Below are 15,295 nucleotides of genomic sequence, written 5' to 3'. Positions count from 1 at the left end.
CACTTAAGCCCTATATAGTTTCTTTGCAAAGTTTCCCTTTGTGATCTTTCTCCAGAGGTTGTTCTGGTGATAACGCAAAGGTTTGAATCACTGTTTGATCGTGAGGTTGCATTCGGACCACTGTTTAATGAGTCTCCTATTTCCACAGTGTGAGAGGATGCCCAGCTGCAGTTCTAGCCAGCCTTTGATGCATTCAGCTGGGAGTGAAAAACTGAAGCTCAAATACGTTTGCTAAACTTAAGTCATCTTTCTGGAGAGGGTTTGTGAAGGCTTCCTTCTGGAAAGTATACAGCAGCTTGGAAATTCATCTCCAAGACCCTCCTTGCTGCTTCTTATCAATACAATTGTTTAAGAAATTTCTTTGTCAAGCCTCCAAGGAGAATCATAAATAGGAACTCTTTAATACTCAATGGAGATTTTCTGTTGGGGTTGGTATCATAAATAAAGACAACCATGTATTCCTTCAGATGTGTCAGGGGCTGAGCAGTTTGTGAATTCAGAAATTTATAAACCTTTCCTGAAGATTCTGTGAATACTCATCAGCATAATTTTGAAGTATGAAGGATAAGGAATAAAAACTGGAAAAACATTAGGTAGATTAAAGAGGAATATTGGGTAATAAACAATGAACTATTAAATATATACATATATGTACTTATACATATATGTATATACATACACATGTGTACTTATACACGCATGCCTGTAGAGAGTGAACATTATTTCAAAAGATTTTATATGTATAATTCCAGAAGCTTCCTTTCACATTAAAGCATTCTACAGAAGTGAGCATATTGGAGTCAAAAAATATACATATATATTGATGTGTGTGTGTGTGTGTGCGTGTGTGTGTGTGTGTGTGTGTATCTTATGGGAACAAGAAAAAAACCAGAACATGAAAATAAGTGAAACACATAGTTTTCCATTTTCTTCAAATTCTGCTTTGAATTGTGTTTGTTTCTGCTTGATCCATTTATTTATTTATTTATTTATTTATTTATTTTTTTATTGTATTATAGTATAGTTTTATTGTATCATTCAGACTGATGCTTTCCTGATTCTTCCTCCCAAAATCCCAGAAAAGTGATTACTTCATCTCTGCATGACTTCAATATTGGGAAGCATCAGAAGCCCATGCTTCTTTGAAACATTTCTAATTATTAGATATTTTCTTATTAAAATGAGAGCAAGTCTGCTGTCTTTGTTCTAACTCTACTTTCTGGAAACTAAATACTTTTAAACCCTCATTGACTGGTGTAGGTCATTATCCTGTCTCTAGGCCTTCACTTGACAAGCTTCACTTGACAAAAGTTGCAAGCTTCTTATTTAAGGTTAAACAACCAAGGAGCATCATAGAAGCTTGATGTGGCCTAAAAGCCTTACCTCAGTACCTAGCACCGATACTTTCCCTGGATTCTGTGGTGTTTTAATCAGTCAGACTTTGCCAGGGAAGTTTTCAGTAACAATCTCCAAATTTTAACATCCTAACACAATGAAGGCTTACTTTTCCTCACGTTGTGCTTCAGCTGGGCATCTGTAGTAGGTCTTTTTTTTTTTTTTTTATTAGTTTCTGCTTTATAACAAAGTGAATCAGTCATACATATACATCTGTTCCCACATCCCCTCCCTCATGCATCTCCCTCCCTCCCACCCTCCCCATCCCACCCCTCCAGGCGGTCACAAAGCACCGAGCTGATCTCCCTGTGCTCTGCGGCTGCTTCCCACTATCTATCTACCTTACGTTTGGTAGTGTATATATGTCCATGCCTCTCTTTCCCTTTGTCACAGCTTCCCCTTCCCCTTCCCCATATCCTCAAGTCCATTCTCAAGTAGGTCTGTGTCTTTATTCCCGTTTTACCCCTAGGTTCTTCATGACATTTTTTTTTTTTTAAATTCCATATATGTGTGTTAGCATATGGTATTTGTCTTTCTCTTTCTGACTTACTTCACTCTGTATGACAGACTCTAGGTCTATCCACCTCATTACAAATAGCTCAGTTTCGTTTCTTTTTATGGCTGAGTAATATTCCATTGTATATATGTGCCACATCTTCTTTATCCATTCATCCGATGATGGACACTTAGGTTGTTTCCAGCTCCGGGCTATTGTGAATAGAGCTGCAATGAACATTTTGGTACATGTCTCTTTTTGAATTATGGTTTTCTCAGGGTATATGCCTAGTAGTGGGATTGCTGGGTCATATGGTAGTTCTATTTTTAGTTTTTTAAGGAACCTCCATACTGTTCTCCATAGTGGCTGTACCAATTCACATTCCCACCAGCAGTGCAAGAGTGTTCCCTTTTCTCCACACCCTCTCCAGCATTTATTGTTTCTAGATTTCTTGATGATGGCCATTCTGACTGGTGTGAGATGATATCTCATTGTAGTTTTGATTTGCATTTCTCTAATGATTAATGATGTTGAGCATTCTTTCATGTGTTTGTTGGCAGTCTGTATATCTTCTTTGGAGAAATGCCTATTTAAGTCTTCTGCCCATTTTTGGATTGGGTTGTTTGTTTTTTTGCTATTGAGCTGCCTGAGCTGTTTATAAATTTTAGAGATTAATCCTTTGTCAGTTGCTTCATTTGCAAATATTTTCTCCCATTCTGAGGGTTGTCTTTTGGTCTTGTTTATGGTTTCCTTTGCTGTGCAAAAGCTTTGAAGTTTCATTAGGTCCCATTTGTTTATCTTTGTTTTTATTTCCATTTCTCTAGGAGGTGGGTCCAAAAGGATCTTGCTGTGATTTATGTCATAGAGTGTTCTACCTATGTTTTCCTCTAAGAGTTTGATAGTTTCTGGCCTTACATTTAGGTCTTTAATCCATTTTGAGCTTATTTTTGTGTATGGTGTTAGGGAATGATCTAATCTCATACTTTTACATGTCCCTGTCCAGTTTTCCCAGCACCACTTATTGAAGAGGCTGTCCTTTCTCCACTGTACATTCCTGCCTCCTTTATCAAAGATAAGTTGGCCATATGTGCGTGGGTTTATCTCTGGGCTTTCTATCCTGATCCACTGATCTATCTTTCTGTTTTTATGCCAGTACCACACTGTCTTAATTACTGTAGCTTTGTAGTATAGTCTGAAGTCAGGCAGCCTGATTCCTCCAGCTCCGTTTTTCGTTCTCAAGATTGCTTTGGCTATTCGGGGTCTTTTGTTTTTCCAAACAAATTTTGAAATTTTTTGTTCTACTTCTGTGAAAAATGCCAGTGGTAGTTTGATAGGGATTGCATTGAATCTGTAGATTGCTTTGGGTAGTAGAGTCATTTTCACAATATTGATTCTTCCAATCCAGGAGCATGGTATATCTCTCCATCTATTTATATCATCTTTAATTTCTTTCATCAGTGTCTTATAATTTTCTGCATACAGGTCTTTTGTCTCCTTAGGTAGGTTTATTCCTAGATATTTTATTCTTTTTGTTGCAATGGTAAATGGGAGTGTTTTCTTGATTTCATTTTCAGATTTTTCATCATTAGTGTACAGGAATGCCAGAGATTTCTGTGCATTAATTTTGTATCCTGCTACTTTACCAAATTCATTGATTAGCTCTAGTAGTTTTTCGGTAGCATCTTTAGGATTCTCTATGTATAGTATCATGTCATCCGCAAACAGTGACAGCTTTACTTCTTCTTTTCCAATTTGGATTCCTTTTATTTCCTTTTCTTCTCTGATTGCTGTGGCTAAAACTTCCAAAACTATGTTGAATAAGAGTGGTGAGAGTGGGCAGCCTTGTCTTGTTCCTGATCTTAGTGGAAATGGTTTCAGTTTTTCACCATTGAGGACGATGCTTGCTGTGGGTTTGTCATATATGGCCTTTATTATGTTGAGGAAAGTTCCCTCTATGCCTACTTTCTGCAGGGTTTTTATCATAAATGGGTGTTGAATTTTGTCGAAAGCTTTCTCTGCATCTATTGAGATGATCATATGGTTTTTCTACTTCAACTTGTTAATATGGTGTATCACATTGATTGATTTGCGTATATTGAAGAATCCTTGCATTCCTGGAATAAACCCCACTTGATCATGGTGTATGATCCTTTTAATGTGCTGTTGGATTCTGTTTGCTAGTATTTTGTTGAGGATTTTTGCATCTATGTTCATCAGTGATATTGGCCTGTAGTTTTCTTTCTTTGTGACATCCTTGCCTGGTTTTGGTATCAAGGTGATGGTGGCCTCGTAGAATGAGTTTGGGAGTGTTCCTTCCTCTGATATTGTTTGGAAGAGTTTGAGAAGGATGGGTGTTAGCTCTTCTCTAAATGTTTGATAGAATTTGCCTGTGAAGCCATCTGGTCCTGGGCTTTTGTTTGATGGAAGATTTTTAATCACAGTTTCAATTTCAGTGCTTGTGATTGGTCTATTCATATTTTCTATTTCTTCCTGAGTCAGTCTTGGTAGGTTGTGCATTTCTAAGAATTTGTCCATTTCTTCCAGGTTGTCCATTTTATTGGCATAGAGTTGCTTATAGTAATCTCTCATGATCTTTTGTATTTCTGCAGTGTCAGTTGTTACTTCTCCTTTTTCATTTCTAATTCTACTGATTTGAGTCTTCTCCCTTCTTTTCTTGATGAGTCTGGCTAATGGTTTGTCAATTTTGTTTATCTTCTCAAAGAACCAGCTTTTAGTTTGGTTGATCTTTGCTATCGTTTCCTTCATTTCTTTTTCATTTATTTCTGATCTGATCTTTATGATTTCTTTCCTTCTGCTAACTTTGGGGGTTTTTTGTTCTTCTTTCTCTAATTGCTTTAGGTGCAGGGTCAGGTTGTTTACTCGAAATGTTTCCTGTTTCTTAAGGTGGGATTGTATTGCTATAAACTTCCCCCTTAGAACTGCTTTTGCTGCGTCCCATAGGTTTTGGGTCGTCGTGTCTCCATTGTCATTTGTTTCTAAGTATTTCTTAATTTCCTCTTTGATTTCTTCAGTGATCACTTCATTATTGAGTAGTGTATTGTTTAGCCTCCATGTGTTTGTATTTTTTACAGATCTTTTCCTGTAATTGATGTCTAGTCTCATAGCATTGTGGTCGGAAAAGATACTTGATACAATTTCAATTTTCTTAAATTTACCAAGGCTTGATTTGTGACCCAAGATATGATCTATCCTGGAGAATGTTCCATGAGCACTTGAGAAAAATGTGTATTCTGTTGTTTTTGGGTGGAATGTCCTATAAATATCAATTAAGTCCATCTTGTTTAATGTATCATTTAAAGCTTGTGTTTCCTTATTTATTTTCATTTTGGATGATCTGTCCATTGGTGAAAGTGGGGTGTTAAAGTCCCCTACTATGAGTGTGTTACTGTCGATTTCCCCTTTTATGGCTGTTAGTATTTGCCTTATGTATTGAGGTGCTCCTATGTTGGGTGCATAAATATTTACAATTGTTATATCTTCTTCTTGGATCGATCCCTTTATCGTTATGTAGTGTCCTTCTTTGTCTCTTCTAATAGTCTTTATTTTAAAGTCTATTTTGTCTGATATAAGAATTGCTACTCCAGCTTTCTTTTGATTTCCATTTGCATGGAATATTTTTCCATCCCCTTACTTTCAATCTGTATGTGTCTCTAGGTCTGAAGTGGGTCTCTTGTAGACAGCATATATATGGGTCTTGTTTTTGTATCCATTCAGCCACTCTGTGTCTTTTGGTGGGAGCATTTAGTCCATTTACATTTAAGGTAATTATTGATATGTATGTTCCTATTCCCATTTCCTTAATGGCTTTGGGTTCGTTATTGTAGGTATAGTCCTTCTGTTGTGTTTCTTGCCTAGAGAAGTTCCTTTAGCATTTGTTGTAAAGCTGGTTTGGTGGTGCTGAACTCACTCAGCTTTTGCTTGTCTGTAAACGTTTTAATTTCTCCATCAAATCTGAATGAGATCCTTGCTGGGTAGAGTAACCTTGGTTGCAGGTTTCTCTCCTTCATCACTTTAATTATGTCCTGCCACTCCCTTCTGGCTTGTAGAGTTTCTGCTGAGAGATCAGCTGTTAACCTGATGGGGATTCCCTTGTGTGTTATTTGTTGTTTTTCCCTTGCTGCTTTTAATATGATTTCTTTGTGTTTAATTTTTGACAGTTTGATTAATATGTGTCTTGGCGTATTTCTTCTTGGATTTATTCTGTATGGGACTCTCTGTGCCTCCTGGACTTGATTAACTATTTCCTTTCCCATATTAGGGAAGTTTTCAACTATAATCTCTTCAAATATTTTCTCAGTCCCTTTCTTTTTCTCTTCTTCTTCTGGAACCCCTATAATTCGAATGTTGGTGCGTTTAATGTTGTCCCAGAGGTCTCTGAGACTGTCCTCTGTTCTTTTCATTCTTTTTTCTTTATTTTTCTCTGCATCAGTTATTTCCACTATTTTATCTTCCACCTCACTTATCCGTTCTTCTGCCTCAGTTATTCTGCTATTGATCCCATCTAGAGTATTTTTCATTTCATTTATTGTGTTTTTAATCGATGCTTGATTCATCTTTAGTTCTTCTAGGTCCTTGTTAACTGTTTCTTGCATATTGTCTATTCTATTTCCAAGATTTTGGATCTGGGAAATAGAATCTTGGATCAGCTTTACTATCATTATTCTGAATTCTTTTTCAGGTAGACTGCCTATTACCTCTTCATTTGTTAGGTCTGGTACGTTTTTATCTTGCTCCTTCACCTGCTGTGTGTTTTTCTGCTTTCTCATTTTGCTTATGTTACTGTGTTTGGGGTCTCCTTTTTGCAGGCTGCAGATTCGTAGTTCCCGTTGTTTTTGGTGTCTGTCCCCCGTGGCTAAGGTTGTTTCAGTAGGTTGTGTAGGCTTCCTGGTGGGGGGGACTAATGCCTGTGTTCTGGTGGTTGAAGCTCGATCTTGTCTTTCTGGTGGACAGGTCCACGTCTGGTGGTGTGTTTTGGGGTGCCTGTGGCCTTATTATGTTTTTAGGTATCCTCTCTGCTAATGGGTGGGGTTGTGTTCCTGCCTTGCTAGTTGCTTGGCATAGGGTGACCAGCACTGTAGCTTGCTGGTCGTTGACTGAAGCTGGGTGCTGGTGTTGAGATGGAGATTCCTGGGAGATTTTCGCTGCTTGATATTATGTGGAGCTGGGAGGTCTCTTGTGGACCCGTGTCCTGAAGTTGGCTCTCCCACTTCAGAGGCACAGTACTGACTCCTGGCTGCAGCACCAAGAGCCTTTCATCCACCCGGCTCAGAATAACAGTGAGAAAAAGTAGAAAGAAAGAATTAGTAGAAGAAAGAAAGAGAGGGGGGAAGAAAGGAAGAAGGGAAGTAAGGAAGGAAGGAAGGAAGAAAGAAAGAAAGGAGGGAGGGAGGAAGGATGGAAAGAAAGGAAAGAAAGGAGGGAGGGAGGGAGGAATGAAAGCAAAAGGAAGAGTGAATGGAAGAAGAGAGGGAGGGAGGGAGGAAGGAAAGAAAGAAAGAAAGACAGGAGGGAGGGAGGGAGGAAGGAAAGAAAAAGAAGGTGGAAAGAAGAAGGGTGGGAGGGAGGGAGGGATGGAGGAAAGAAAAAGAAAGAAGGAAAGGAGGAGCGGAGGGAGGGAGGGAGGAAGGGAAGGGAGGAAAAAAAGAAAGAGCAGGTAAAGTACAATAGAATAAAGTATGAAATATAGTAGCGTTATTAAAATTAAAAAGTAATTATTGAAAAAAAACACGGACCGAAAGAACCCTGGGACATATGGTGGAAGCAAAGCTATACAGAGAGAATCTTACACAGAAGATTACACATACACATTCACAAAAAGAGAGCAGGGGGAAAAATCAAAAATCTTGCTCTCCAAGTCCACCTCCTCGATTTGGGATAATTCGTTGTAAAAAGAGGAAAAGGGCGAAAAGTCTGAAATCTTGCTAAGTCCACCTCCTTAATTTGAGATAATTCGTTGTAAAAAGAGGAAAAAAAAAGGGGGGAAAGTCTTAAATCTTGTCCTCAAGGTCCACTTCCTCAATTTGGGATGATTCGCTGTCCATTCATGCACTCCACAGACGCAGGGCACATCAAATGGACCGTGGAGCTTTAATCCGCTGCCTCGGAGGCTGCACAGAGAGATTTCCCTGTCTCTGCTCTCACAGCTCCCGGGTCTCAGCCTTGGACCTGGCCCCGCCTCTGCGCGTAGGTCGCCGGAGGGCGTCCGTTCTTCGCTCAGACAGGACGGGTTTAAAGGAGCCGCTGATTCGGGGGCTCTGGCTCACTCAGGCAGAGGGGAGGGAGGGGAATGCCCTCTCCTCGCGCACCAGGCAACAAAAGGGAAAAAAGTCTCTTGCCTCTTCGGTAGCTCCAGACCCTTTCCCCGGAATCCCTCCGGGCTAGCACTAACCCCTTCAGGGTCTCTTCCTGCCGCCAGCCCCAGACCTCTCCCTGCGCTCCGACTGAAAGCCGATACCCGAGCCTCAGCTCCCAGCCCCGCCCGCCCTGGCGGCCGAGCAGACAAGTCTCTCGGGCTGGTGTGTGCCTGAGGGCACCGATCCTCTGTGCCAAAATCTCTCTGCTTTGCCCTCCACACCCCTGTTGCTGTGCTCTCCTCCGCTACTCCGAATCTTTCCCCCTCCGCCACCTGCAGTCTCCGCCCTCGAAGGGGCTTGTAGTGTGTAGAAACCTTCCCTCCTTCACGGCTCCCTCCCACTGGTGCAGGTCCCGTCCATATCCTATTGTCTCTGTTTATTCTTTTTTTCTTTTGACCTACCCAGGTATGTGGGGAGTTTCTTGCCTTTTGGGGGGTCTGAGGTCTTCTGTCAGCGTTCAGTAGGTGTTCTGTTGGAGTTGTTCCACGTGTAGATGAATTTCTGATGTATCTGTGGGGAGGAAGGTGATCTCCGCGTCTTACTCTTCCGCCATCTTCCTCCGGCTCCTGCTTGATCCATTTATAGTCTCCAGTTCTTCCCAGGACAGTTAAAATGGTCCCATTATAATTTTTAATGCCTCTGTCTTATTTCCTCTTCGTTATAGTTGGTGGTTGGCAGTTACTGTACGTGCAGCAACCCATCCATTCAGAGTTGTCATTCGGATGCCTTGCTTTTGGGGACCACTATTAAATTAGGCATAAGTTATTTTTCAGCAAAGAAGGTGACATTTTATTTCTGTAAGACCAAGTGTTAACTCATTTTGTGTGGGGGAAGGGATATTTCCCGTATGCCTTAGAAAATGTACAGCTGTCTTCTGTTTCCTGACATTATAAACAATGTAAGGGGGAACTGTGATTTGCTTCTTCTTCTTCTTCCTCCTTCTCCTCCCACCTCCTCTTTTTTTTTTTTAAACAAACCTGTATTAGGTAATACCCTGTGCTATTCATTTTATAGATATTATCTCTAATCCTTAAGCAATCTGGAAAAACAGCTGTAATTATCCTTATTTTTCTGATAAGGAACCTACAACTCAGAAGTATAAGTAACTTGGCCACAATCACATAGCCAGCAGGTATTTCAGGGCATTAGCTCACACCCTCTGTCATGACTCCCTTCCTTTCCTTCTTTGGCAAACTATTCAAATGAAGTAGACTGTTCAATTTAGAAATATCTTCCTTCACAAATATAATAACCAAGTAAACCAGAAAAGGAGACTACAAGTTTACAGGAAGTGTGGCTTCTATTTCTTTTGCAGTGGGTAGGAGGGTATATGGTCTCCTGTGCTTATCTAGTCACTGTGCGTCTTCCTGCTCTTTAAAAGCAAGAGGTTACTAATTTCTCTGAGACTCAGTTTCCTCATCTATACATTGTGGGGATAATAGTATCTATTTCATACTCACATTATGCAGATTAAGTGAAATAATAAAGTGCTAAGTACATTGTCTGGCAGGTGGAAAGCATCTATAAACATAAGCTAAGTTTCCACATAATGCTAGGTGCTTATTCAGTATTCAACAAAGCATGTTGTGTGACAGGAACTTACAGAGTGTTGTAGGTCAATTATACTTCAAAAACAAACAAACTCATAGAGAAAGAGATCAGCTTTGTGGTTAGCAGAGGCGGGGGTGGGGGGAGAGGGAACTGGAGGAAGACAGTCAAGAGGTACAAACTTCCAGTTATAAGGTAAGTATGTACTAGGGATGTAATGTACAACATGATGCGTGTAATTAATATGGCTGTCTGTTACATATGAAAGTTGTTAAGAGAGTAATCCTAAGAGTTCTCATCACAAGAGGAAATTTTTTTCTATTTCTTTAATTTTCTATGTATATGAGATGATGGATGTTCACTAAACATACTGCGGTAATCATTTCATGATGTATATAAGTCAAATCATTATGCTGTATACCCTAAACTTATACAGTGTTGTATGTCCATTATACCTCAATAAACGTGGAAGAAAATAAATTTTAAAAATGCCAGTTCCCCCAAAAATGAACAAATAAGTAGAATTATGCAAAAAATTGTAACTCAAATGAGATTGAGAAAGAACATGACTTAGAGGTAATGACCAAGAGCCTTGTGAGTGGAAAGGTGTCTCCAGAATAGCAGAATCAGCATCACCTGGAAAGTTGTTAGACATGGAAATTCATGGGAACCACCCCAGGCATACTGACTCAGAATTTCCGGGCTGGGGCAGAGGATCTGTGTGAAAATCATTGACCCAGAGGTTAGAAAAGTCTATTTTTAATTATTTTATACAGTGCCTACCATCTTATTAGGGAACACTTATTCAGTGTGACTACTGAATCCTTTGCTGCACCTATACAGTACGTATTTATAAAAGATACTGAGAGCTGTAAACTCCTCGATGTACTGATAGTCTGGTAGACATGTTTGGCCTCAGACGGTAGGACACATACAGGAATTCAAGAAATAGTTTTAATTAGTTAGTTGGTTTTGCTGAGTTTCTTTTCATTAACTGCCAAATCTATTTACTTAACCATGTTTAAAAACATTATTAAGCTTATTTCACAATAAATAACGTTTTTATAGCTAAATCAAAATATAAATTTCAGAGCATTTTGTGGATATATAACAGAAACATATTTTTGTCTCAGAAATATTGGTGGGTTTTTTTGGAACTTATTTTTTTGTTTGTTTATGCGTTTGGCTCTAAAGAACTGTCCTGGGAAGAAAAAGAAGAAGAAAAAATAACAGTGAATTGGCTTCATTAACATATGTCACACTGCAGACTATCAAGGAGAACTTGGTAAAATAATGGCCAATATTTAGAATCCATGAATCCGCACAATTATACAATAATTGTTTCCTTTTTTCTCAGGAAACGCACATTGAAGTGCTAATTAAACTTCAGGCATGCAGATCCAGCTTGCTAACTTTGCTATAATCATGACCATGATCACCATCAAGCACCACTTAAGTACCCATGATGTTGGGGCATTATGCCAAGATGCTGCAATTTATTAAAATGATGCAACATATCTGGAGATAGAGAAAACAATCAGGCATGAGTCCTGATTACTTTTGTCTTCCCCATTCTAAAGTCTTTATTTACACTTGAGAGCAGTGTGCATCTGAGAAAGAATGAGGCCATTGTGGTCAGATAGACCTGAGTGACCATAGATAAGTGTTCTGACATCTTAGCAAAGTGTAGTTATGAAACTTCAGCACGGTGTCAGTTACATAACATGTGCTCAATGATGGTATTGTTGTTGTTCTCAGAGCTATTATTATTACTATGTAACGAAGAAGGAATATAAGCAGTTTAAAAAACAACCTTCTCACTTCATGCTGACAGGCAAGTAACTGTCTGTGTCATCTTCCAGACACATGAAAGGAAGTTAAAATATTTTCTCTAGCTGCAATTTCTAAACACTCCAAAAATAAAGTGATTATGTTTAGAGAAGCAGACCTTAAAGAAAATTGCCTCCAAGAAACCTGAAGAAGCAAGCACAGAATGCCAGGACCATCACAACGTTGTATAAAATGCTCCCAAGACAAACATGTTAGCTCGGTGGCCAGATACCTTGACTTAAGGGGGCAATGCTTTCATGGCAAAGTGATTACAGCTTGATGGAGTCTTCTGTGAGCAAATTAGAAAAAAAGAAGTGAGGAAGATAAAGACCTCTGCAATTAATTAAACTTCTTCAGGTTGCTAATTCTTGTGCAAGTTAATTAATAAAGAGTATATGCTGCCACACTTTCTAAAGTGTGAATGTATGTCCTCACTCATGGAATAATCATACAGACAGCTCAAACAACTAGCTTTGTTCTTAAAATAAATGTTGCAACTTAAAGAGAAGTAATGAGTCTAAACCTACCTTAATTCTTCTAAGATAAGTGAGCCAAGAATGTGAGATCAAAGGCACTGGTTCCATCAGACAGAATACAGCTCATCCCCAGCTCCGTCACTTAGTAAATGTGAAACTTTGTGAAAGCTACTTAGCCTTTCTGAGAATCAGTTTCTTCAGCTGTCCAATGGGACTTGTAACAGTATGTACTTAGTAGGATTATTGCAAGAGCTAAAGGGAATCACTCTTACACATGCCTTGCACAAAATAAGTGCTCATGAAATGTGAACTTCCATTATATTCAAGTTATACACAAAATAAGTGACTTAGTAGGACGAGCATTCCACTCCTACAAATTATCCTTTATTGGTGCCTCTTTATCTTAATACTGTATTGTCCTATCCCCAAAGAACAAGGAAAATCTCTTTCAGGAATAGAATTATAGAAACATCAAAGAAAAATTTGCAATAATTAATAAGGAATCAACAATTAAAAACTGCAAATATAAGGTATTAACTAATTTCAAAAATATTTTCCAGGCAAAACATTCTCTGATGTAAATCATGCCGAAGTTTTATTAGGTTACTCTCCCAAGGCAATAGAAATTAAAACAAAAATAAACAAATGGGACCCAATCAAACTTACAAGCTTTTGCACAGCAAAGGTAACCATAAACAAAGTGAAAAGACAACCTACAGAATGTGGAATGGGAGACAATATTTGCAAACAATGCAGCTGACAAGGGCTTAATTTCCAAAATATACTAATGGCTCATACAACTCAACAACAACAAAACAAACAACCTAATCAAAAAAATGGGCAGAAGACCTAGACATTTCTCCAAAGAAGACATACAGGCGGCAAATAGGCACATGAAAAGATGCTCAACACCACTAATTATTACAGAAATGAACATCAAAACTACAATGAGTTACCACCTCACACCGGTCAGAATGGCCAGCATTAAAAAGTCTACAAATAACAAATGCTGGAGAGGGTGTGGAGGAAAGGGAACCCACCTACGCTGTTGGTGGGAATGTAAATTGGTGCAGCTACTATGGAAAACAGTATGGAGGTTCCTCAAAAAACTAAAAATACAGAGTTGCCATATGATCCAAAAATCCCATTCCTGGGCATATACCCAGATAAAACTATAATTTGAAAAGATACATGCACCCCTATGTTCATAGCAGCACTATTTACAATAGCCAAGACATGGAAACAATCTACATGTCCATCAACAGAAGAATGGATAAAGAAGATATGGTATATATATACAATAGAATATTACTCAGCCATCAAAAAGAATGAAATAATGCCATTTGTAGCAACATGGATGGACCTAGAGATGATCATACTAAGCAAAGGAAGTCAGAAAGAGAAAGACAAATACCATATGTTCACTTATATGTGGAATCTAAAATATGATACAAATCAACATATCTGTGAAACAAAAACAGATTCACAGATATAGAGAATAGACCTGTAGTTGCCAAGGGGGAGGGGGATAGGGGAGGGATTGATTGGGAGTTTGGGATTAGCAAAGGCAAACTGTTACATATAGGATGCATAAACCACAAGGTTCTACCGTATAGCATAGGGAAATATATTCAATATCCCGTGACAAACTATATGAAAAGAATATGAAAAAAATATATATATGTGTAACTGAGTCACTTTTCTGTACAGAATAAATTAACACAACATTGGAAATCAACTACACTTCAATAAAATTAAAAAAATATTTTCCATTTTCATACAAAGATTTTCCACAATCTTCCCATAAATTGTCAGTATCACCACTGAAATCAAAGTATCCTAATTCTTTCCTTCCCAACATTTGGAGCCATATAATATGTTCCTCATCCTCATTTTCTTTTTTAGCTTTTTAGGCAGAAAGGTTAAGTCTAAAATATCCAACGTTATCTTCTGAGATTATTAAGTTGAACCACGCTACTTGAAGAATATTTTGCCATACTCCTGTTATGCTTCCATTTTTTTTTTTTGAAAAAAAAAAGAGGAAAAAGGCAAGTGCTTTAGACTTAAAAAAAAGTGTTTTTTTTTTTGGTCAGCTTTGGAAGAAGAACATGGCAAAAGAACACCTCATTTTGGGAAAACAGCACAAGGCAAAAACAGATCATCACTAACGAAAGCTAAATCACACAGTGGAGTTAGGCTACTAAGATATATTGATTCTGCAAGGGTAAAAATGGATTAGAACCAACAGATTATAATGAGGATCATTTTGGTACCAAAGAAGCCCCTTTAACAATGGGCGTGCGTTCGAATCCTAGTGTGATCATTACAGGCTCATTTTCCTTGTTCGTGTTCCCAGGATAAAGGCCTTAAAAGAAGCACTGGCATTTTAAATTGCTCAGTTTCACTTGCTGAAATTTTTTTTTCTTTCTTAGGCAAAATTATTTTCCCATGTTATGAGAAGAATGCTTTGGAGAGCAGCACTGTGAAAGTGCAGAGAACAAAAGTGATGGCAGCCCTGGAGGATTAGGCAATTGACAAGGGAAAAGAAATTACCTGTGGGCATTTGCTCCAAGGTCCCCACTCAGACATGACACATTCACTGGGACACAGAAGAGAGCAAGACTGGGTTTCTGAGGGAATTTCATCCTGGTTGCAAAGGCTGTTATCCACTGCTCCCCCTTCACCATCGGCAGCATTTACGCATCTGCAAAGCAAGATCACAAGATAGCTTGATCGCTTAAAACAGTGGGGAGTAAATTTAAAATAGCTGTGATGTATCATAATTACTTACCCCTCAGAGATAGTTAAACATAAAATAAGACCAGCAGAGAAACCAGGAAAAAAAATCCTTTCTCAGCCAGTCCAGCTTTATTGAGTGATAACTCAGGGCAGAACCCTTTATTCGGCAAAGCAGAAGACAAGGGACAATTGTCATCTTTGAAGAACTCTCCATCTAAATAGAACTATCTACAACATACTTACTCAGGTCCCAGTACAGAAAGAATTATTTTTTTTAATTGTAACAAATCTTGAAGACTCTCCTCTGAATAAATCCATCACTTTGATGGACCTTTCACAGTTCCCGTGACTCTCTTAGACCTTTCCTAGACTTCTCTTTCACAGCATCTAAGCTTCCTTAGTTTTTGTTTAGTACAATTAAGGTCATAGCAAAGCAA

General features: G+C 38.6%; 1 protein-coding gene across 1 annotated transcript in view; it reads right to left on the bottom strand.

Moving 5' to 3' along the window:
* THSD7B (thrombospondin type 1 domain containing 7B) overlaps positions 1–15,295 on the bottom strand; it is a gene marked incomplete at both ends in the record, with an annotated part of 801,311 nt that overhangs the window by 86,668 nt on the left and 699,348 nt on the right. Inside the window, one exon of the mRNA XM_079709630.1 lies at positions 14,673–14,823. Coding sequence (XP_079565756.1) covers positions 14,673–14,823 — 151 coding nt within the window. The remainder of the gene's footprint in view (positions 1–14,672; positions 14,824–15,295) is intronic.

Source organism: Hyperoodon ampullatus (assembly GCF_949752795.1).
Source record: "Hyperoodon ampullatus genome assembly, chromosome: 8".
NCBI classification, from domain to species: Eukaryota; Metazoa; Chordata; class Mammalia; order Artiodactyla; family Ziphiidae; genus Hyperoodon; species Hyperoodon ampullatus.
The sequence above is the reverse complement of the archived record's forward strand: the minus strand, read 5'-3'. Positions and strand labels throughout refer to the sequence as shown.